Here is a 23691-nt window from a genome sequence, read left to right on the forward strand (position 1 = left end):
AGGCAGAGTCTTGCCATGTACACCTGTCTGGGTTTGGTGCTCAGTATGTAGCCCAGGCTGACCTTGAACTGTCTCAGCCTCTGCTGTTATGTTTTGTACCACTATGCTTGGCTTGCATGTTAGAAAGATAAGCATATGTGAGCACGCGCGCTCACACACACACATCTAAAGTGGGAAGAAGGTTGATTCAGTATGAGAAGATGTTCAACTTTGGTAGTAATGATGTACAATTAAAACCACTATGAAATGCTGGGCATGGTGGCACACACCTTTAATCCCAGCTCTTTGCAGGCAAAAGCAGGCAGATTTCTGTGAGTTTAAAGTCAGCCTGGTCTACATTGTGAGTTCCAGGCTAGCCAGAGCTACATTAGCGAGACCCTGTCCCAAAATACAACGAAGGCTGGAGAAATGGCTCAGCTGTTAAAGGCTAGGATCACAAACAAAAAACTCAAAGTAACAACAGAAACAAAACTAAACACCATGAGCCAACACTTGACACTCCTAGAGTGAGTATAGTTATGGAGAAAAAGATACTCAGTGATTACGTGGAGGAATCCAACCCTTTTAATCATGAGGGTTGGAACATAAATCACTGCAACTATTAGTCTGGCTGTCCCTTAAAGGTTAAGCACATTTATGACATGCCAGAAATCCTACTCCACAGCATAGATACAAGAGAAATAAAAACAGGCTTCGTAGGCTGTGGTGGCACATGCCTTTAATCCCAGCACTCAGGAGGCAGAAGCAGACCAATCTGTGAGTTCGAGGCCAGCCTGGTCTACAGAGTGAGTTCCAGGACAACAAGGTCTATACAGCAAACCTGTCTCGGGGTGAAGGGGAGTGGCAAACAGGGTTTATGGCATTATTATTCATGATATAAGATAGAAACACATGCCTCCCAGCTAAGGAATGCTTACGTAAAGTGTTCATGGAATGGAATATTGTTTGGCAGTCGAAGGAAATACTGATACATGATGCACTCAGCTGAACCCTGAAGACATGCTGTTTTAGTCTCCTTTCTGTTGCTATGACAAATACCATGAGCAAAATCATCTCAGGGTGGGAAATAAGTTACTTGGTTTACACATCCGGGTCATGGTTCATCATTGAGGGAAATTAAGAACCAAACAGGAGATTGAAACAATCCAGAGATGGGTGGAACACATGCATATGCTCTCTGTTTCCTCTCTCCCTCTTCCTCACCCCTACCCCTACCCCCCTTCTCGACTTGTAAGACTTATACTTAGTTATCTTTATTTTTTCTTTCATTTAAAAAAAAAATGTGGGTATTTTTGCCTGCATGTGTGTCTGTGCACCACTTGTATGGTCTGTAAAGGCCAGAAGAGGGTATCTGGTTCCCTGAGATGGGAGTCCTAAATGTATGTGAGCCACCACTTGGGTGCTGAGACTCAAACCCAGGTACTCTGCACGAGCAGACAGAGCTTCTAGCCAGTGAGCCATCTCACCAGCACCTTAGCTACTACGTAGTGCAGGACAACCTGCCTAGGGACAGTGCTGCTTACAGTGGTCTGAACTGTTCTGTAAAAATAGGATTCGTACCTGGAGACAGTGCCACATACCAGTCTCATTTGTTAATTCCTCAGTTGAGACGTTCTTCTCCCAAGACTCTAGGCTATGTCAGGTTAAGAAAGGGAAGCAGGTGTCTTGGTTACTTTTCCTGTGAATATACACCATGACCAAGGTAACTTATGTCTACTGATGCTTATGGATCCAGAGGATTAGAGTCCATGATCATCACGGAGGGGAGCATGGCAGCAAGCAGGCAGTCACTGGAGCAATAGTAAGAGATCACATCCATCCTGATCTGCAAGTTGGAGGCTGAGACCCAACTGGAATGGTGTGGGCTTTTGGAACTCCAAAGTTTCCTTCAGAGTTACAAAGCGGCGAAGTCAGGATGACGGCTACATAGTGAATATACTAAAAATCATTGTATACTTTACATGGGTGTCCTGTATTATTTGTAGAGTGTCAATAAAGCTTAATATCAAAACAACTACCGAGTATGGGAATTACAGTATTGTGGTATCATAAACATTTTGATATAAAGAAGGTAAGTGCTAGGTCAGCAAGATGACCTAGCATATAAAGACTCCTGCCACCAAGCCTGACAACCTAAGTTTGAAACCACTTATCAGGATTCACATGATAGGAGAGAACTGATTGCCACAAGTTGCACATACGTGATTAATTTAAGAAAACCTAGCTGGGCAGTTGAGTTGCAGGGTTTTAATGCCAATGCTTGAGAGGCAAAGACAGGTGGATGTCTGTAAGTTCAGGTCAGCCTGGTCTACAGAGTGAGTTCCAGGACAGTCAGGATGACACAGAGAAACCCTGTCTTAAAAAAGAAAACAAAAATAGAATTTGAGCCGGGCGGTGGTGGCACACGCCTTTAATCCCAGCACTTGGGAGGCAGAGGCAGGCGGATTTCTGAGTTCAGGGCCAGCCTGGTCTACAGAGTGAGTTCCAGGACAGCCAGGGCTACACAGAGAAACCCTGTCTCAAAAAACCAAAATAAATAAATAAATAAATAGAATTTGAAGGAGTGGAGGGTGGAGAAATGGCTCAGCATTTAAGAGCACTTGTAAAGCACACACACACACACACACACACACAAAATATAATCATTGAAGATTTTTTTATGAGTATTTGTCTGCAGCATGTGTGTGTGCAGTACCTACAGAAATGGGAGGAGGGCATTGGATCCTTTAGGACTGGAGTTAGAGAGGCTGTGAGCCACCATATTGGTGCTGGGAATCATACCTGGTGCCTGTGCAAGAACAGCAAGTGCTCTTAAATGCTGACCCATCCCTTTACTCCCCCCTGAGCTGAGTTGAAGAATGATTTCACCAGAAGAACTGAAGCATGTCCTTCACAATGAAGGACACTCAAGAGAAACAAAAGAGGCAAAGAATTTGTACTCAGTCTAGGTAGCAGTGGTGTAGGTTTTTAGTCTCGGCACTCAGCAGGCAGAAGTGAATGAATCTCTGAGTCAGAAGCTAGTATGGTCTACACAGTGAGTTCCAGGACAGCCAGGGTTCCACAAAGAAACCCTGTCTCAAAAAACAGAACAAGTGTTGGAAAGATGGCTCAGTGGGTTAAGAGTGCTGACTGCTCTTCTAGAGGTCCTGAGTTCAATAATGTACTTATACAAATAAATAAATCATTTTTTAAAAGATTTATTTATTTATTTATTTTTGGTTTTTTGAGACAGGGTTTCTCTGTGTATCCCTGGACGTCCTGGAACTCACTCTGTAGACCAGGCTGGCCTCGAACTCAGAAATCCACCTGCCTCTGCCTCCCAAAATGCTGGGATTAAAAGCATGTGCCACCACTGCCCAGCTTATTTATTTATTTTATGTATATGAATATACCATTGCTCGCTTCAGGCACACCAGTAGAGGGTTCTATTACATCAGATTCGATTATAGATGATTGTGAGCCACCATGTGGTTGCTGGGAATTGAACTCAGGACCTCTGGAAGAGCAGTCAGTGATCTTAACTGTTAAGTCATCTCTCCAGCCCAAAATAAATAAATCTTTAAAACAAAATAAAACAAAACAAAACAATTTGTACTGAAGTTGTGCTTGGTGGCTGCCAGCTATTTAGAACTAGGAAGGAGACAAAAGGATGATGCCCTCCTATAGAGATACAAAGGCAGAACATGAGAATGAAAGGTAAGTAGATTGATTTTGGATATACTTACTAAGAATATAAAATCTGTGCCCATGCCCCTCCTTCATCCTGCTTGTTCAAGGCCATTGTAAGTAGAAGGAAACAGAAAGTAAAGAACATGCCCAGGGCTGAAGAAATGGCTCAGCGGTTAAGAGTCCTGAGTTCAAATCCCAGCAACCATATGGTGGTTCATGGCCACCTGTAATGAGATCTGATGACCTCTTCTGGTGTGTCTGAAGACAGCTACAGTGTACTCACATAAAATAAATGAATCTTTTTATTAAAAAAAAAAAAAAGAAGAACTTGCCCAAGGTTGCACTACTAAATGGCAGAAACACACTTTGAATCCATCCAGTCTAACTTCAGAGAGCAAGACTTCAAACTGCCATCACACTGTCCTGATTTTTAATGTGTTAAGCTCTTGAGACTTGACTTGCCCCCTGGAGAGCTCTGAAAGAGTTGCAGCAGCTGCTACTTTGTTTGTTCTTTATTTTTCCATAGTGTCCTTTTTCTGTTGTTTTCCCTGTCAAGAGAACCCATGGAAGGGGCTGGGGCAGAAGTTATATTTGGTTCACCTTTCAGAGAACCCAGGTTTGATTTCGATTCCCCCACATGACAGCTCACAGCCATCTCTAACTCCAGTTCCAGGCTATCTTGATGTCCTCTCCTGACCTCTGCAGATACCAGGCACACAAGCAGTGCACAGACATTCATGCAGTCAAAACGACCATACACATATATTAAAAATACTTAAACTAATTTTTAAACAGTAGATGGAAAACGAAGATAGCAGTTCGACTCAAAGCCTGACCTGATGTTTTGTCCTCTCCCCCAAATCCTGAAATTCGTCCGACTGTCCCCAAGCTATCTCCTTGGGTTTAGAAGTCAATCATGATTACAGCTGCTACTTATACACTGCTTTTACTCAAACTTCAGGGGTTTATGCTGTATTTCCAACTCCCCAGTATGGGTTGGCAAAACAGGCAATGTCATCCTTGTTTGCAGAAATAAAATCTAAATCAGAAAATCTTAAATGACTGGGCAAATCTCGGCTGGTGGCGTAGTGACTTATTTTGTTTGTTTATTGTCGTTGTTTGTTTCAATTAAAGTTTTTGCTTTTTTGCTTTGAGACAAGGTCCTGATGCTGGAATTACAGACGTGGCGGGCCTTTTTGTTTACTGCTTCCTTTTTTTAAACAGGCAATCTAGGCGGCAGTTTCTTTACCTGTAAAATGCACCGACTGAACGACACGTTTCTTTTTCAACAAAACAATTATTATTCTGGACTAGCTCAGTTAGGAAGGAAAATCAGTCACATGAGTCTCTACTGGAAAGAAATCTGTCGTTTCTAAGCAACCGGGAGCGATTAAGGTGCGTCACCCCTGGCAGGGGCGGGGTTAGAACGTGTACCGCGAGGCAGCGGAACCGACTTTGCAGGATGCGGGGACAGGTTTTTGCGACGGACCGGGAAAAGGAAGTGTGCTTCACCATTTAGGGTCCCTGCGCCCTGTTCCTTCGCGGTCCCTCAAGGCTGTGCAACTTCAGGTGAAGCTGAGCCTGTGAGTTTCTGGAGACCTGGAGAAGCAGTCTGAACGTCCAGTGCCAGACTAGACAGGCTGATTTTGGGCTGTTCCCTTTTGCACCTTGCAGTCCCTTGTGGAAGATGATGTCTTGGGCTGCCGCCAGCCTTAGAGAGACTGCTGCCAGAAGCTTTCGTGCGCGATGCCTCGGGTTCCGCGTGGGTCCTTGGTGCGTCTCCCAGCATGAAAACCCCGGCTGTGGTGCAGCTCCACACAGGACGCTGCATGTCAGCGCGACGGCCTCGGCGGGACACAATAAATGGTCTAAAGTCCGGCACATCAAGGGCCCCAAGGACATGGAAAGGAGTCGGATCTTCTCTAAACTCACTCTCAGTATCCGCCTGGCGGTTAAAGGTGAGAACCTTACAGTCCTCACTGCTGGTCACTGAAGCCCTTTCGGTGCCTAATGCTTCACCTAGGGCCGTCCCCTCAACACCCAGTTGTCATAGTTGTTCTACCCATAACCCTCAAGGCACTTACATACACTGGATATTCCTGTTTTCTTTCCAAAGACCATTCAGAGACCTGCCCTTAGAAAGATAGAAATGACTCCATCTAAGTCTATAGTTAGAAGGTACTTCATAGAAATAAACCTTAAGAAAGTGTGGCAGAAGCCAGAGGCCTCGACTCTGGCCATCGACCAGGCCAATGACTCATTGCAATGAACGTTTGTAAGTGAAGTTGTTTGAACAGAAGAACCTAAAGTGTGACACACCACAACATACTGCAGCTTCTGCTTCTACATCAGAGATGGGTTTCATTTTGTTTTGTTTAAGGGAGGGAGATTGCAAGGGTGGATCTGGAAAGATGGCAGGATCAGTGTGGGATTGGGGTGCATGATGCGAAATTCACAAAGAACCAATTTTAAAAGTTAAAGACATTTATCAAATACAATGGCTGAAAGGGAAAAAAGAAAGAACAAACCGTAAGAGTCAAGTCAGGGCTTGGAGAGAGAGCTCGGTGGTTAAAAGCACTTGCCGCTCTTTCAGAGGGCCTGTGTTTGGTTCCCAGCACCCATATGACAGCTAACAACCACCTTAAACTTAAGCTCCAAGGTACCCAATGTTCTCTTCTGGCCTCCACAGGAACTGCATGCATCATGCATGCATCATGCATGCAGGCAAACACATAAACAAATCTTGTAAGAAAGAAAGAAGAAAGAGAAAGAAAGTGCCTTTCTTGAAGGAACTAACCATACCCTCTGCAGCTGCTTCTACTACCATTGGAGGTTGTGACAGGCATGCTGAGTCAAGTCATTTCTTGTGTCCTTTTCCCTCATTAGAGTTCCTAAGGCATTTCCTCAGAAGGTCAGTTTGGAACCATGTGTCTCTCCAGTGATTCTTATTTTACCGTCAGGCTGGTAGAAATAGAGAAAAAAAAATCCTATGAAAAGTGTGGATCTGAAGTTAGGAAGACATAAACTCTGTCAGTGGCTAGGTTGGTTCAATGACCTTCAACAAGTGGCTTAACTACTGGATTTTAACTTTCTGAAAAGCAGGGACAATACCTACCTTGAGGTGACTTGCAGCATGCAAACGGCATTAAGCTACTGTTTTTTTTGTTTTTGTTTTTGTTTTTGAGACGGTTTCTCTGTGTAGCCCTGGCTGTCCTGGAACTCACTCTGTAGACCAGGCTGGCCTCAAACTCAGAAATCCACCTGCCTCTGCCTCCCAAGTGCTGGGATTAAAGACGTGTGCCTCCATCGCCCAGCTAAGCTACTGTTAACTTATCCCTACAATTTGTGCCTGATGCTTCTCTTTGCTGCCTTTTCTAACGAAGTTTTGATTTAACCAACATCTTATTTTTGATCCAGGAGGGGATACTACATAGAACATCCAGTGTAGCCCCTACCCAAGAGGCTGAGCAAGAGCCCAATGCTGTGTGCTCATTTCAGTGATTATGCATTAACTCAGACAATAAGAGCAAGGGTGTTAAGATTCAGTGGTTTCATAGCCAGGGCTACGCAGAGAAATCCCATCTCGAAAAAACCAAAAAACAACAACAACAGCAACAACAAAAGATTCAATGGTTTCATCTGACAGAAATGGAGTTTGCTGCTACCTAGCAACATGATAGTTGTCCCTAAAGACAGTGTGAATTAGGAACTTCTTATCCAGGCTGGGTTGATAGCCCAGTGATAAAGTACAGTGTTCAGCATGGATGAGGCCCTGACTCCATCGCCTGTACCCTTCAAAAAAGAAATTTCTTTCCCAAAATAGTTCTTCTTATTCCAATAGAATCACTAAATTAAGTACCTTGTTTGTTTATTTGCTTATGACAGAGTCTCACTCTTTTGTTTTTGGAATCATGGTTTCTCGGTGTAGTGCTGGCTGACCTGGAACCTGCCTCTGCCTCCTGAGTGCTGGGGTTGAAGGTGTTCACCACCATGTCCAGCCAGAATCTCACTCTTAACTGAAACTGACCTAGAATTCATTATGTAGTTCAGGTTCCTGCCTAAGCCTCTGGAGTGGTGGGATTACAGGTGTGCACCAATATGCTTATCTAGAGGAAATGCTTGCGTGTATGCGTGGGCGTGCGTTGCGTGTGTGTGTGTGTGTGTGTGTGTGTGTGTGTGTGTGTGTGTGTGTGTGTGTGCGCGTGCGCGTGCGTGTGGACATGTATGTGGAGACCAGAGGACAACTTCCTGAAGCTGATTCTCTCCTTCCTCCTATGAGTAAATTTCAGGGTAAACCTTAGGCTTCCTGGCTTGTGCATTAGGCACTTTTACCACCATCTCTCTGGCTTTTTAATTTTTTTAATTCAGGGCTCTTACTAGCCTAGAGTTTACCAAATAGACAGCCTGGCTGGCCAGTGGTCTTAGGATCTGTTTTTGCCTGCCTGTTTCTGGGATTATAAACTGGTAGTGGTATTTTCTTATATGTGGGATCTAGGGATGAAATTCAGATAGTTTTGTTTGCAAGGCAAGCACTTCACACACTGAGCTGTCCTCATTAAATAATGTTAGTATTCTGACAAAGAGTAATTTCTCATTGTTTTGGGGTCAGAGAGGCTGGAAACCACTTAATTCTCCCACGCTGTGATGAGGTGTCTTTGATCATTCTCTCCTTATCCAGAGGGAGGCCCTAACCCTGAGAACAACAGCAGCCTGGCCAACATCTTAGAGGTGTGTCGCAGCAAGAATATGCCCAAGTCAACCATCGAATCAGCACTGAAGACAGAGGTGTGTTCTCGTTATTACTCACCACAGCCCCTAGAGGTTTGGAAAGCCACCACAGACTCCTTCAATTGTCAGGGGGGAAGGGTAGGAACATGGTTGACAAGTTCAACCCAGAGACCTTTGGGGATTCTCTATCCTTGGCCTTTGGTTAGAGGAGTGGTTCTCAACCTTGTTAATTCTGTGACCCTTTCATACAGTTCCTCATGTTGTGGGGACCCCCAACCATAAATGTATCTCATTATTTATAACTGTAATTTTGCTACTGGTATGAATTGTAATGTAAATGTCTATGTTTCCTGATGTTCTTAGGCAACCCCAGTGAAAGGGTCATTTGCATCCCCGCAAAGGCATTGAGACTCACAGGTTGAGAACTGGTGGGCTAGAGGAACATGACTGGGAATAGGCTAGGTAGACAGTATGGAGTGAAAAGCTGCTTTGTCAAGCTTGGTGATGATAGAGTAGAAAGAACAGGTAAAACTGGGGAAAGCCCTGACATTAGATTGGAGAAGGGATTGTTTTCTTTTCAAATGTTTATGTCTAAAGAAGAAAAGCCAGTGAAAAGAGAGGTTAAGGGCAATGGTAACAGAGGGAGTGGGGAGGTGTTGGCCTCCAACACTTCTTCCTCTGGAATAGGTAAGAATTTGAAGAGTTAAGTGTCTTGGTGCGTGCTCGTGTGCATGGTGTGGTGTGGTGTGGTGTGTGTGTGTATATGTGTGTGGGGGGCCCAGGCTAGCATGGAACTCATGATCCTCCTACCTCAGCCTCACAGAGTGCTGAGCCTGTAGAGGTGTTTCATCGCTCTCCAGAGTGACTGCCAGAAGAGCTGGCGGTTATTGGGTGCTTGTTCCAGACCAAGTCCTTTAGTAAAAACTCTGCATGTGAGATCTCAGTGGCTCCTGCAAGTGACCTAAAGTGGAGAGACTAAGGCACAGAAGGGTTTGGTGCTTTAGGTCATACAGAAAATGACAGACCCCAGAGGAGGGGAAGGTCATCAGTTGAAAGGCCCTTAGAAGATTCAGGCCAAGGCACTCAGAAAGAGTAGTGACATGGGCAAGGGATGAAGGTCTAGGGAGTCCAGAGGAAACTGGTAACTAGTTGGGGAATGTTTGAATTTAGCTACAGAGCTGAATTCAGTGGCTACCATGACAAATCCTACACATGTGATGTTTCTATAGCAGCATTCAGCAGCCCAGGGCTGGGGGCATTGAGATTTCTTAAGTAGGCTTCACATGGAATGGAATATAGGAAGATGAACAAAGATAGGAGTGACCAGGGACTACAGAGATGGCTCAGTGGTTAAGAGTGCTTGTTGTACTTCCAGATGACCCAAGTTCAATTCCCAGAACCCACATCAAAATCAGGTGGCTCACAAACACCTGTAACTTTAGCTTCAAGGGATCTGACATCTCTGGCCCTCATAGGCACTGCCATTTAAATGTACATACACATATAAACATAATTAAAAATAAAAAAAAATTTTAAAGAGTCTTTAATCCCAACATTCGGGAAGCAGAGGCAGGTAGAACTTTGAGTTTGAAGCCAATGTGGTCTACAGTATGAGTTCCATTACAGCCCGGTTACACAGAGAAACCCTGTCTCAAAAAAAAGAAAAACAAAATAAAAAGAAGAAAGAGAAAGAAAGAAGGAAGGGAAGGAAGAAAGAAAGAAAGAAAGGGAGAGAGAGAGAGAGAGAGAGAGGAAGGAAGAAAGAAAGAAAGTGACTGTGGGGTGGGTTGGTGAGCTCTGTGTGGAGAGGTGTGGAAGCAGCACTGGGAAAGGCTGTTCAGGAGCCAGGGAAACAGACTCCCTTTTAGAACCTCAGAGGTTCACACCGTTGGGCTCCCTTCAGAAGAGACAGAGACAAAAGTAAAGGGCCCACGCTTAAGTCTTGAGAGGCCATACGTAGACCCACTCTTTAGTACCTGTGCTTTGGTACTGGTAGGAAGGGCACCGGGACATTAGGAAACATAGTAATGCATGTATGTATGTATGTATGTATGTATGTATGTATGTATTTTTGCAGAAAAACAAGGGCATTTATTTGCTGTATGAGGGTCGAGGCCCTGGAGGCTCTTCTCTGCTCATTGAGGCATTATCAAACAGTGGTTCCAAGTGCCATCTGGACATTAAATATATCCTGAACAAGAATGGGTAAGTGTGTGGATGTGGAGAGGGGAAGAGGGAAGGGAACTGCACCTTTAGGTTCCAATTCTATGGAATGCAATTGCTGTTGGTCCTCAGCAGTAGTTCAGGTTCTTTTTTTTCTTTAAAGATTTACTTATTTAATTTTTATATATGAGTACATACTGTAGCTGTACAGGTGGTTGTGAGTCTTCATGTGGCTGTTGGGAATTGAATTTTTAGGACCTCTGCTTGCTCCGGTCAACCCCACTCCAGCCCAAAGAGTTATTTATTATTATACATAAGTACACTGTAGCTATCTTCAGACGCACCATCGGAAGAGCAGTCAGTGCTCTTACCCACTGAGCCATCTTGCCAGCCCAGTATTTCAGGTTCTAAGCATACTTCTTCCTTAGTGGACTCCAGAATAGTAACTGATTTTTCCTTCATGTTTTTTGAATGAGAAAGGATCCCAAAGATATAGTCATTGGGTATAAGTGAGATCTTTTCCCCATTATTCCATCTATTGCTATAGAATGGGCTAGTCTTAAAACTCTCCATCAGGACAGGAATCTTGATGGAACAGGAATCAATTAGTAAAGTTGTATCCTACAGATGCCAGCGAGGGTAGAAAATAGGAGGTGGGGATGCTCGGAAGTCACTTCACCCAGCACCAGCGGCATCTTCATCGTGAAGAGGGCTGCTGGGTATCTTTGGGTACTCCAGGGGCCGGATGCGTTAGGGGCTAGTGTTAGGATGCAGCGCTGTGTAGAGTTCGGCTTCTGAAGCCATCCACGAATTCTTGCCTGTTCCCTCTCCTGTCAGGGGAGTGATGGCTGAAGGAGCACGTCACTTTTTTGACAAAAAAGGAGTGGTTGTGGTTGGAGTGGAGGATAGAGAGAAGAAAGCTGTGAACCTAGAACGTGCCCTGGAAGTGGCCATCGAAGCAGGAGCCGAGGATGTGAAGGAAGCAGAAGACGAGGAAGAAAAGAACCTTTTTAAAGTGAGTATGGCGTCTGGTGAGATGTCTCAGTGAGTGCATAAAGGGACTTGCTTCCAAGCTGACAACCTGAAGCATTTGTGTTTGATGGATTCCAAGGGGTCCCTAGTAAATACCTAAAGGATGCTCCTGTGTGTCAAGATACAGGTAAAGCAAAGAATTCACAAGCTGCACAGTGTTATTAAGTGAATACTGGAGGGTACGACCTATTCTTGTGAGTCGGTAAGAAGAATTCTGAGCATTAGGAACTATGAGCTTAAAGGCCAGTTCAGGTTGCTCCACTCAGGATTTTGCAAAGTTCTGTCTGGGTTTGTGGCATTACTTCCTGGCTTCTCACCTGCTCACTTCTTTTCTCTCCAGTTCATTTGTGAAGCTTCTTCACTACATCAAGTGAGGAAAAAACTGGACTCCCTGGGCCTGTGTCCTGTGTCCTGTTCGCTGGAGTTCATCCCTCACTCCAAGGTGCAGCTGGCTGAGCCTGAGCTGGAGCAGGCTGTTCACCTCATCCAGGCTCTTAACAACTATGAGGATGTGATTCACGTGTATGACAATATTGAATAAGCAGACGCGACTAGAGGTGTCTCCAGGCTCTTTCCTAGGCCAGCGTGAGCTTCTACAGCAAGCTCGGAGACCAAAACAGGTGGGAGCCTATTATTAGAGACCTGCTGCAATGGCGTACAGCCTTGGGAAAAAGGGACTCTTAGCTCTGTTGGTATCACAGGGCCATCTGGAGTACCAGGTGACACTGGCCAACTGGTGTGACTCTGATCCCAGGTGACTAGCTCTTACAAAGAGTCTAAAGTGTCCTGTGGTATTGCAGAGTGGAAATGACCTTCAGTAATAACCGTAGTGACTTTTGGATGCTTTGTTGCTGGGATGACTCTTGAGCCGTACTGATCTGTGTCCAGCTTTTGAACCTCTGGACTAACTAACATTCAAGCCCACATGCTTACTTCTCTACTTTCACACTAAGAGTGTCCTTTTCCCTTTCTTTCTATTTTGGGGTAGAGACATGGCCGTTCTTGTGGTTGAATGCTGGTCTGATGACCTAGCCTTTTCACTTGTTCATGCAGCTAATATTTCTTGAACACCTTTCTTTATAGGAATTGTGCTTTTCTAGGGAGCAGGCAGTTCAGCTGATGCCTATGTCCTGCTCTAAAATGTAAGACCTCAAAGGGAAGGCACAGGGATGTACCCATGGCTCTGTCCCAGGGTATCATGGATTACGTTCATTATCTTTGTTCTCTTTATGTCATTTCTGTTCCCTTTTCTGAGAGCTTAAGCTTTAGTGCCAATAGGAAATCAGGTGTCAAGGAAAAAGGCCTCCTCAGGACCTACTTTGACCAACCTCTGTGTTCTGATACTGATATCAGCAGATGGGGTTGCTTTCCTGAAAGGGCCTATACTAACCTAGGTTTGATAGCTTGAGGGCCTCAGAAGGCCAGTTTTAGCAGGAACGATGGTAACTAGAGGGAAAACGGTCAAAAGGAAGACTGATGGGCTGGGCAGAGCCTAGCTTTTGTACCTTCAGCTCCTAACCAAAGAAAGTTTAGGAAGTCTAGCAGTGCTGACTGCCTCAGCTGTAGCATGTCAAACACACTGGTATGGAACCCAGTGGCTCTTGAACCCAGGTCACCTACCAATGTATATTATTCAAGCCAGTTATGAGCTCAGAGTAATCTTTTCTGAAGGTGCCTTAGATAAGTAAGTGTGGAAAAGACCTAAAGCTCTGAAAGATAACTTCCACTTCTGGGAAAAGACTGCTGGAAAGCCAAGATTAGGGAAGCAACAAACCCCAGCAACAACACCCAAACCACCACCAGAACAGCCAGATCACACCCAAACCACCACCACCAGAACAGCAACAAACCCCAGCAACAACACCCAAACCACCACCAGAACAGCCCGAGATCACACCTGAGCAGATGCTCTATGCCTCATATCAAAGTCATACACTAGCCAGGGCTCTCTAGATTGGTTGGGCTGCCATGTAAGTATGGACAGCATACTGTCTGGATGGGGTAGCTTGATGTTCATTAGCTCTTTTATAACAGATACAATACTGTTGTTATTTGATTTTTACCAACAAACCTGTAAAACAGAGCAAGGGGTTGGGAAGTGGCTTGGCAAGTAAAGTGTTTGCCACACAACTGTGAGAACCTGAGTTCAAATCTACAGAAGCTACATAAAGGCTAGGTACAGAAGTGTGTGTCTGTAATCCCAGTGTTCCAATGGGAAGGTAGGAGGCTAGGACAGGAGAGCCCCCTAAGGCTTGACTTTCATAGCAGCAAAAATAAAAGAGACCCTGTCTCAAACAAGGTAGAAGGTGAATGCTCACACCAGAGTCCTCTGACCTTCACACAAATGCCAGGACACATGTGTGCCCACACTTATACACACAAACATACTGATAGATCATCTACAACCATGTACACACATACATGCACAAAAAATACTAAAATAAAATAATTATTTTATGTATAAATTATACCTAGGGCTGGAGAGATGGTTCTCTCTTTTTTTTCTTCTGATCTCCAAAACATTCACATATACATGATATACACATATACACACACATACATAGTTAATAAAAAAAGATAATAAATCTCTTTTTAAAGAAACCCTCAAGTTATCTTCTTCCAAACAAAGGAGACTGGGTCTAATCTGGCATCTTATGTTGATGGAGCTTGTTTATAATATAGCCTTGTTTTAGAAATGTTGAGTATAAACTAAGTTGAAGGAATATGATGGTTTCTAACCTGAGAAACCCTAAGGGAACTTGGCTACTCAAATGAACAGGCCCCTTCCAGTCTAGAAGAGTTCATTAATATGAGTTGTTGAGGAACCAGTTTCCTTAGACCAAGCCCAGCTTGTGTGAGGCACCTGTGAGAATGACTCTGCACTGACCCCTGGCGGCCGGCGCCCCGCATGCCCCTGCTGTTAACAAGGAAAAGCAGATAAGAGCTGACTTGAACCTTTCCTGTTACATATGTGTCCAGTTGAGCCCATAAAATATAAAGATAGTCATATCCATACAATATAGTTAAGAACAAGAAATCACTGTGAATATGCATAATAAAGACATTTAAGAAGGTAAATTTTTAGTTTAGTGATACATTCTGTCTGATTTTCATCATTATAAAAGTGAATTTTGCATCTGTGTTTCAGGGAAGAAAGCTTAAGAGTTCTCTTTATTATTTCTGCTTTGAAATTTCACTTGAAGATCATGAAGTGGATGTTTAGGACTCTCAGATCAATAATAAAAAATTGGGAATGAGAAGACAAAGGTCCGGCCCTTCACTGGAAACAGTTACCTTTCTAAGCATACTTTATATCAGGCTGGCTATGGCGGCACACACCTGTAACATAAGTGCAGGAGGAGGACTATTGAGAGTTTAAGGCTAGCCTGGTCTACATATGGAGTTCCAGGCCAGCCAGGGCTACATAGTAAGACTGTGCCTCAACAAAACAAAAGTCAAACAAAAAATTTTATGTCATAAAATGTTTACAATGTGCTTAGCGTGTGTGAGATCCCCTGAGTGCCTGTGCTGGTGTATGTACTGGATACAGCACAACTTAAGTTTTGAAATAGTTATTCAACAATATATCCTTATTAGTTCTTTTCTTTCTTCCTTTCTTTCTTCCTTTCTTTGTTTCCTCCTTTCTTTGTTCCCTTGTTTCTTTCTTTCTTCCTTCCTTTTTTTTTTTTTGTTTTTTGCCCCCTTTGAAATAAAGTCTCATGTAATCTAGGTTAGCTTCAGATTTGTTATGTGGCTTTCCTGGTCCTCTTCCTTTTACCTTCCAAGAGCTTACACAGCATTTGGTTGGTTTTTGTTTTATGGCTTAAGAGGAAATTTGTTGGAATTTCAGAAATTGCAACTATAGAGTGATGATATCACTGATTTTTTTTTGCTTTGTTTTGGAGTTCTATTTTATTTTAATTAATGAGCTAGCCTTACTCTGTAGCCCAGGCTGGCCTGAAGCTTTCTGTAGGCCTTGAACTCAGCCATTCTCCTGCTTTACCCTCTCTTGAAATTACGATAGCTGTAGCTCACCATGCCTGCTAGTGTTACTGAGTTTTTCTTTCTAGAATCATGTTATTTTTATTGGGGAAGTTTTTGTTTATTTTTTTTTTCAGTGGTAGGGATCCGACCCAGGGTCTCATAGTCATGAGGCTCTGCTACTGAGCTACATCCTTGGCCCAAGGGGAGAAATAAGAAATAAACTAACAAATACATGCTGGGTGTGGCCCTGTATACCAGTTATTCCATTTCAGAGGCTAGACAGAGTTAAGACAAGATGGTTTTGACTTTGAGGTTAGAAAACAAATCCATTAACCAAAGCTAAAGCCAAAAACTAAAAAATCTTACTCATATTATTGCCCAACTAGGAGACTGACAACATTTGGAAGTCTGGGTATAGTTTGTGTGTGTGTGTGTGTGTGTGTGTGTGTGTGTGTGTGTTTTAAACAACAACAACAAAAACACCAACAACCAGGGTCTTGCTGTATGGCCCTAGTTATGGAGAACATACTGGGCTTGAACTTCCTCCTGCTTCTGTATCTGTGCTGACTGCATGTGTGAGCCACCACGCCTGGCTCTGACGAACCTTTAAGTCAGAAAAATGGGGCTTGGATGACTTACGTCATCTTATCGTTGATCATTGTCTTAGTAATACAAAGTTATTCACTGCCTTGAAGCCACACTAGGGTTATATCTACGTGTCCTTCTGGTAAGATGGAAATATTTGTGACAGGCTCTGTCACAACTTTGACTAGTATGTGTGTATATGTTAGGATTAAACCTAACCTAAGATTTTGCTAAGCAAAGGCTATAGATACCACCTAGCTATATCTCCAGCCCCATTTTTGTTTTTTGAGACAGGGTATCGCTGAGTTGCCCACACTGGCATTGAATTTGTGATCCTGCTCCCCCAGCCTCCTGAGTGGATAGGATTATAGCCTGTGCTAGCAAGCCTGGTTTACACCGACTCTCACCAGAACTGCTGCTGTGGGGCTGTGGATATAGTTCAAGGACACCTGAAGCCTTGGACATGATCCCTAGCATCATGTGAACTGAACATGGTGAAGCATGCCTATAATCTTAGCACTTGGGAGGGGGAAATGTAGAGCAGCATTCTTGTGTGCAAGAGGTCTGGTGTACTCAGAAGAACAGGGAAGGCTCTGCTTCCAGCAACTATGGAAATACTACAATGCTGTTGGATTACTTTAAAAAAAAAAAAAAAAGTAAGTGTGTGTGTGTGTGTGTGTGTGTGTGTGTGTGTGTGTCTCACCAACCAGCCAGCAGATAGTTTTCTATGTCGTCTTCAGGAATACCATGCTCCTTTGAAACAGAAGCTCTCATTTTTCTGGAGTTGAACAGTTAGTTTAGACTGGCTGGTAAGTGAACTCCAGGGCCCTCTTGTTTCACCCTTCCCAGTGCTAAGGTATAAGAGCATGGCACCCTGCCTGGTGTTTTGCTTGGGTTCTGGAGATTAAACTCAGGTTCCTGGGCTTGCAAGGCAAGCACTTACTTCCTGACTGACCTTTCTCGCTATCCCAAGTTATTTTTCTTTGAATTTTATATCAAAGCATACAATGAAGCTTCAAACTCCAGGAGGTTCTGACTCCTAGGTCTTCTTTTGAGTTCTTATGGACTCCTCTGTAGATGTTCTCGGAAAAGAGAGAGTCAGTGGGCCCGGCAGAAGTGAGTGCTGTGATAAATACCACACTAGCTTGACATCATTCTGTCTAGCCGCTGAATGAGGAGGCAGCACTTTTAACTTTCTGACTGTATTCTTTCTTGTATCTTTTGCGTATGATAAAACATTATCATTATTCATTTTAAAATCTTATTCTACTTTGTGTGTGTGAGGTGCCCAAGGAACCAGAAGAGTTTCTCATTACTCCCTTGAAGGAAGAGGTTCAGGTGGTTTGTGGGCCGTGCCCAGTGTGCATTCAGGAAACCAGTCTCTGGTTCTCTACAAGAGCAGCAAATACTCTTACCTGAAAACATCTCTCGAGCTCCCTACTTGTTTTTTTAAGTTAGTAACTGGGAATGGTGGTCTGTGTCTACAGTCTGAGCACTGGGAAGACTGAGGCAGGAACAGCCCCTGAATTTGAAGCCAGTCTGCTCTAGGATACAAATTCTGGCTCTGCCATTCTTGAACAAGAATTTAACCTCTTTAATGCTGGACTGTTCCCACATGGAGGTGTTAATAGTACCTGACTTGTAGGGTACTTAAACTGCTGTTTGGCAATAGGAAGTGCTCAGTGCAGGAGAGATGGCTCAGTGGGTGTAAGGACCTGAGTTTGAATCTCCAGAACCCAGGTGAAACCCTAACTGGTAGCATCCGTCTGTAATCCCAGTGCTTCTACAGAAAGATGGGAGAGAGAGACAGGAGAATCCCTAGAAGCTTACGGCCAGCTATCCTGGAGTATACATACAGTAGTACACAAAAAAGATCCTGCCTCAGGGGCTGGTGAGATGGCTCAGCGGGTAAGAGCACCATCTGCTCTTCCAAAGGTCATGAGTTCAAATCCCAGCAACCACATGGTGGCTTACAACCACCCGTAATAAGATCTGACACCCTCTTCTGGTGTGTCTGAAGATAGCTACAGTGTACTTATGTATAATAATGAATAAATCTTAAAAAAAAAAGATCCTGCCTCAGTCAAGATAGAACCCAAGGTCATCTCACATCTCTACACAAATGCATATATATACACAAACTACCCCCCACCCACACACCACACAGGTAAAACACCCCCTGGCTTCCTCAGGCTCCTGAATTCATACATATATTCCCCTCATCCTACATACATATAAATTATTAAAAATAATAAAAATAAAGCTTTCATATTATGTTACCCTATATAATCTGGCTTCACTACACATAAGTGCACACATACACACATACACACATACATACACATACACACACATACACACACATACACACACGTCACAGAGTATCTTGGATCTTTTTGGTGTTTGTAGAAGAAAGCTATTCTTGTTTGTGGGTACTTACTATTTTATTATATTATTGTATCTTACTATATCATAATTTGTTTAACCGTTCTGTCAGTGGCTATTTGGATGTCTACTTAGAAAAGAGATTACAATGAATTTTCTTTATCTTCCCTTACTTGCAAAATACTCTTTGGGATAAATTTATACCAGCATGACTTTAAAATGAATACTACTTTTTTTTTTTTGCTTTTTTGAGACAGGGTTTCTCTATGTAGCCCTGGTTGTCCTGCAACTCACTCTGTAAACCAGGCTGGCCTCGAACTCAGAAATTCTCCTGCCTCTGCCTCCCAAGTGCTAGGATTATAGGTGTGCGCCACCACTACCGGGCATGAATACTACTTTAATTAGAAGAAAATACCAATAATTTTTAAGAAATCAAGTTTGAAAGAATCTTCTATGAGATATGCATATTATTCTTTGATGACACGGTACATTAATTGGTTCAGCAGATAATCTAAAATGTACCCTGCTTTATCTCTAAATTAAAAGAATTTTCATGAAACAGGTGATAGGTTTACTGGTATTTTTCTTTTGTAAACCAACCCTATTGATCTATCCCCTAAGAGAGTCTGTCCATTGTTTATTGTTCCTGCTGTGTCCCATTGGCACCATGTTCTTGAAAGAAAAGAATGAAAATGTGCAGTTACTATGTAATAGGGCTGCCAAATAGGGCCAGCACTTTCTTAGGCCCTGGCACTGGGAGTAGGTGTGGCTCAGACACCCACAGACATACAGTCAGTGTAAAACTAAGAGAAGGCATGGCCCAGCAAGGAAGCTTCACATGGTGTTAAGAAAGGAGAGGGAGAGGAAGCCACCCACAAAGAGAAATGAAAATACATGACTAAGGGTATATTTGTGGACATTACATTCAATTACTAGTGTCCCCACTGGACATTCAACACACACACACATACACACACTCACACTTTGTTATTTTGAGTCAGAGTGTCATGCTATGCTATATGGTCTTGTGATATAGTCTAGGGCCTGGCTTTCAACTTGAGGCAATCTTCTTTTGCTTCCTGAGTACTAGGATTGCAGGCATGTGTGCACCACCACACCCAGCAGGTATTTCAAATGTACTGTCAAAGATGGTTGGCATGCTAATCTGAAGGGCAGATTCTTCCTTCCTCACTTGTTGCCTCCCTCCCCCAGTGCTAAGGGAGCAAACCCAGGTTCTTGCACATTCTAGGTGAGCCCTCTACCACTGAGCTACATCCCCTTCCTGCCAGCTTCTGCTTCTCTGTTTATTTTACAAAATGCACTTACGTTAGAGCAGAATAAGTGCTCTTGGAGCATAGCAAAGACCTTCCTTATTCCTTAGCCCAGCTTGAGAAGAGGTGGAGAACTAAGAAGACTTAATTCTCCCTAGAAGGAATGAGACTGGGAGCAGAAATGGAGAACATTCACTACAGAGAACATAGTACACATAGAACTGTGTAGGGAGGGAGACATGGAGGGGGATGTCCTAGTTTGAGTTTTACAGCTGTGAACCGACACCATGACCAAGGCAACTCTCTTAAGGACAATATTTAATTGGGGCTGACTTACAGGTTCAGAGGAACAGGCTATGTTCCTGCCTTCCTATCATCAAGGCAGGAACATAGCAGCATCCAGGCAGGCATGGTACAGGAGGAGCTGAGAGTTCTACATCTTCATCTGAAGGGACTGGCTTCCAGGCAGCTTAGGATGAGGGTCTTATAGCCTACATCCACAGTGACACATCTACTTCAACAAGGCTATACCTCTTATAGTGCCACTCCCTGGGCTGAGCATATACAAACCATCACAGGGGGATAGATTGAAAAGTTGAGATTGATTTGAGGAATTTCCAGCATGGCTGCAGCTGCAGTATTCTCATTGGCGTGAGAATACTTTGTTGCCCTATTTACATTTGATTCTTTTTTTTAAAATTCTTGGTACACGTGTGTGCCTGGTTTATCTATGTGTATGACAACATGCATGCATGGTACCTGTGGAGTTGAGATGAGGGCCCATCCCCTGGAGCTGGATTTACAGGCAGTTGTGAGCTGACCAGTGTGGGTGATGGCAACTGAACCTGGACTCTCTGCAAGAGCAACGAGCACTCTTTACTGCTGAGCTCTCTCTCCAGCCCCCATTTGATTCATCTTAAAACTGATGGGTTATAATATTTGTAAATAGGGTTTTCTCGGATCATGCATCTAATAGAAAGTCTGTTGTGTAAATACCCTTTAAGTAAATGAAGTAAGAGATTTTGCTGGTTTGAACTGAGCTAGTGGAGCTAGGGTGAAAGGGAGGCAGAGGGATTGGAGACATAACTCGGTGTCTTCCTTGGGGAGCTGATGATGAACAGAGGAAATGTGTACTGTGGAGGAAAGTGATGGGTTCAGTTTGGACCTGTAGCATTTGAGGTGCCTGCAGAATGCTCAGGAGCGGTGCCTCAGGAGCTTACTGGATCCTCAGCACACAGGATGACTGCAGCATGGAAATGTTTGACAAACAGTGGGAATGGAATTCACAAAGAAGACATCTGAAGGAAAGGTAGAAGGAAGAAGCATGCTTAGCTCAGTCATTGGAGAGGGTAAGTGAGATTACACGCCTGGCAGCTAGTAAATGCCTGGTGTTTTTCTCTATTTTTCCTCACCAGAAAAAAAGATTATTCTATTTCAGACACTTCAGTAAATTAGGGACTTAATCAAGTGAGAATATGAGACTTGAGAGTTTGAAGAAAAACGAGTTGGACACCGTTCTACAGGTGGCACTTAGGGGGCAGAGGCAGACAGATCAGTGAGTTTCAGACAAGACAGACTACAAAGAAGTTCCGTGACAGCCTTGGTTAAAGAGACACTGTCTCAAACAAAAACAAACACCTCCACCACCCCCAACCCCACTCACCCCCCACCCCACCCCCACCAAAAAAGAAAAAGAGGACAAGAGAGTTAATTAAATAGTATGGGGTTGAGGGTCGGGATGAAGAAAAAGGATTGTGTAAGACACTCCTTAAGGGATCTGACACTCCAAAGCCACCCCCCTAAGGTAAGAGTTTCTAAATGACAAGTGAAAACGGCATCTGAAGATTTTTCTGGAATCTGAAATATTCCATTGGAACAGTCTCTAGAGAAAGGGAACCCACACTAATTGTGGTAGAGTTGGAGTCTAAAGACTAGGTGTATAAATTGTTAAAACAATGGAGGTTGAAGAAGTTAATCACAATGCTCTTTTGATCACACAGCCAGTACAATTGTTTTGAGACAATATTTTAGTGGCACAGGAAGCACAAAAGTGTAAGCACACCACAAAACAATATGAAGTCTTTTTTTTTTTTTTTTTTGTCAAACGTTGCATATCTAGGTAGGAAATAGATAAAACTATCTCCAGGGGTAGGGATTTTCTTTCTGTTTTTCTGTACTTTTAAGTTTTCTTTTAAAAACGTGACTTGCTTTTATAATTCTAAGAGCAAAACTGGTTGTCCAAAAGCAGCTCTAGCAGAACCCAGAATGTGGGGATCCACTTTCCGGCACTACCATAGCCTTTAGAGCCGGAGGACCAGGTGTGGCCTCGGCGGTCTGAGACCCAGGGGAATGAGAGAAGTAACTAGACCACCCCCTGCCAGTAAACCCGGCTACGTGCCTAGCCGTGGGCTACTCGGGGGTCGCACAGCTCAGGCGGCCTGGGAGCACCGAGCCAAATCTTCCCCGCCCATCCCGCGCCAGAACACTTCGCACCAGCAGGGGCCGGACACCTCAGCACCTCGAGGTCGCCGACAACCGACAACCACAGGGCCGAAGGTTGTCGTTTTCTGAGGGCCTCTACGGAAGACGCCTTTACAAGGCGCCAGGCCAGGGTAGCCGCCGAGGGGAACGGCGCCAGCCCGCGCGCCCGCCGAGGGTTCCGCAACTTAGCAGAGGGCTGTGGGCGGAGCCTCAAGCCGGAGCCGTGATTGGAGCAGCCCACACCTTGGCCAGAGAGGCCGAGAGCGCTCGCTAGCGACGCTCCGCGGCGGGTGCTCAGCGCTCTCTCCGTGATTGGCCAGGCGCGAGAGGGCGGGCGCTGTCTCGGTGATTGACAGGCTCTAGACCGCCCTCGGAAATCGCCTTGACTTCGCCCATTGGCATCCTGTGAGAGTAGGCGGGATTGGTCCGTCGTGATTAGCTGGCGGATGAGAGCGAGGGCGTTGGGAGAGAGCGGGGAGGAGGGGCGGGAGTATCTGGCTTCCTCCTGGTTATTGGCTGGTAATGAGAGAGGGGGTAGCGCCAAGGCCCAGCGGCTGCACGCGATTGGCAGATGCTGGCATGAGTGACAGACTGCCAGGCTTGCTGCGCGCCCAGCGGTTTGTTTTTCGGAGCGTTCCTGAGGTGGAGAACAGCGGCCGGTCGGAGCGACTTCTGGACTTGAGGATTGGCAGGCGGGCCGGCCGAGAGGCGCCGCCGAGGCCGGGCTGGGCCGAGCCTGGGAGCGCCGGGGATGTAGCGGGCCACCCTGCTCATGCCACAGCGCCCGGCCGCGGCCGGAGCCGGAGCCCGGGGAGGCGGCGGGGGCCCCGAGCGCAGCCAGCGCAGCCCACGGCCCCCGCGCGGAGCCAGGCCCGCTGCCATCCCCGCCGCCGGCTCCCCCGGCATGCAGCCCCGGCTGCGGAGGTGACACTTCTGGGCTGTAGCCGCCGCCGCCGCCATCGCCACCATGGGTGAGTACCGCCACCGCCCCGGCCTGTGCCCGCGCTGCTTCGCGGCGCCCCGCCCCGGGGCGAGGGGGAGGAGGACCCTGGGCCGCCGCCTGACAGGCATGGACAGTTCGCCGGGCCCGGGGCTGAGGACCGCGGACCGCTCGCCTCTCCGCGGCGCCGCGATCCGGGCGGCGGTTCTGGCTACCAGGACCCTCCGGGGGTTCCCTACCGGCCAAACCCACTCGGCAGCTCTCTTTCCGGGCGTGCGGCCGGCGCATCCCGGGGAGGGGTCTGCGGGATCGAGGCCCGAGCTCGGTCGGGCCGCCCACTCCGGTCCCGGGCGAGCTGGCGCTCGAGCTTGAGGGTGGGGGAGCCGGAGCTCAGTGTGGGGCCGGGGCTGGAGCCTGGTGCAGGCCCAGCTGCTGTTGTGTCTTTTCCTTGAT

The 23691-nt window shown here is 45.3% G+C and overlaps 2 protein-coding genes across 4 annotated transcripts in view; both read left to right on the plus strand.

Annotated features, from left to right (window-relative positions):
- The first annotated feature begins 5159 nt into the window (after positions 1-5159).
- LOC116077950 (translational activator of cytochrome c oxidase 1) lies at positions 5160-19109 on the plus strand. Of its 2 annotated transcripts, none has more exons than XR_004113383.1 (6): positions 5160-5627; positions 8348-8454; positions 10475-10602; positions 11398-11575; positions 11933-12212; positions 14741-19109. XR_004113383.1 is itself a non-coding variant. In XM_031352832.1 (6 exons), exons 2-6 carry the CDS (start codon positions 5357-5359, stop codon positions 12131-12133), a joined length of 885 nt encoding a protein of 294 aa, XP_031208692.1. In that variant the 5' UTR covers positions 5164-5252; positions 5344-5356; the 3' UTR covers positions 12134-13860. The 2 variants fall into 2 exon arrangements, 1 of the variants encoding a protein (XP_031208692.1); XM_031352832.1 differs by lacking the exon at positions 14741-19109 and having other exon boundaries at positions 5164-5252; positions 5344-5627; positions 11933-13860.
- A 3833-nt stretch (positions 19110-22942) lies between these two features.
- Positions 22943-23691, plus strand: part of Map3k3 (mitogen-activated protein kinase kinase kinase 3) — a 71022-nt gene continuing 70273 nt past the window's right edge. Inside the window, exon 1 of one of the 2 annotated variants that reach the window (XM_031350603.1) lies at positions 22943-23269. In XM_031350603.1, coding sequence (XP_031206463.1) covers positions 23266-23269 — 4 coding nt within the window. In that variant the 5' untranslated portion in view covers positions 22943-23265. The remainder of the gene's footprint in view (positions 23270-23691) is intronic. The other variant, XM_031350605.1, reaches the window with a different exon arrangement.

The sequence above is a fragment of the Mastomys coucha genome, unplaced genomic scaffold (genome assembly GCF_008632895.1).
Source record: "Mastomys coucha isolate ucsf_1 unplaced genomic scaffold, UCSF_Mcou_1 pScaffold5, whole genome shotgun sequence".
Classification (NCBI taxonomy): domain Eukaryota; kingdom Metazoa; phylum Chordata; class Mammalia; order Rodentia; family Muridae; genus Mastomys; species Mastomys coucha.

Bases quoted from the DNA above. Each gene is read 5' to 3' on its own strand.
- LOC116077950 (XM_031352832.1), top strand. From the start codon at position 5,357: ATGATGTCTTGGGCTGCCGCCAGCCTTAGAGAGACTGCTGCCAGAAGC. The intron at 8,455-10,474 runs GTGTGTTCTCGT...GTATTTTTGCAG, and splicing joins AATCAGCACTGAAGACAGAG to AAAAACAAGGGCATTTATTT. The intron at 10,603-11,397 runs GTAAGTGTGTGG...CTCTCCTGTCAG, and splicing joins TATATCCTGAACAAGAATGG to GGGAGTGATGGCTGAAGGAG.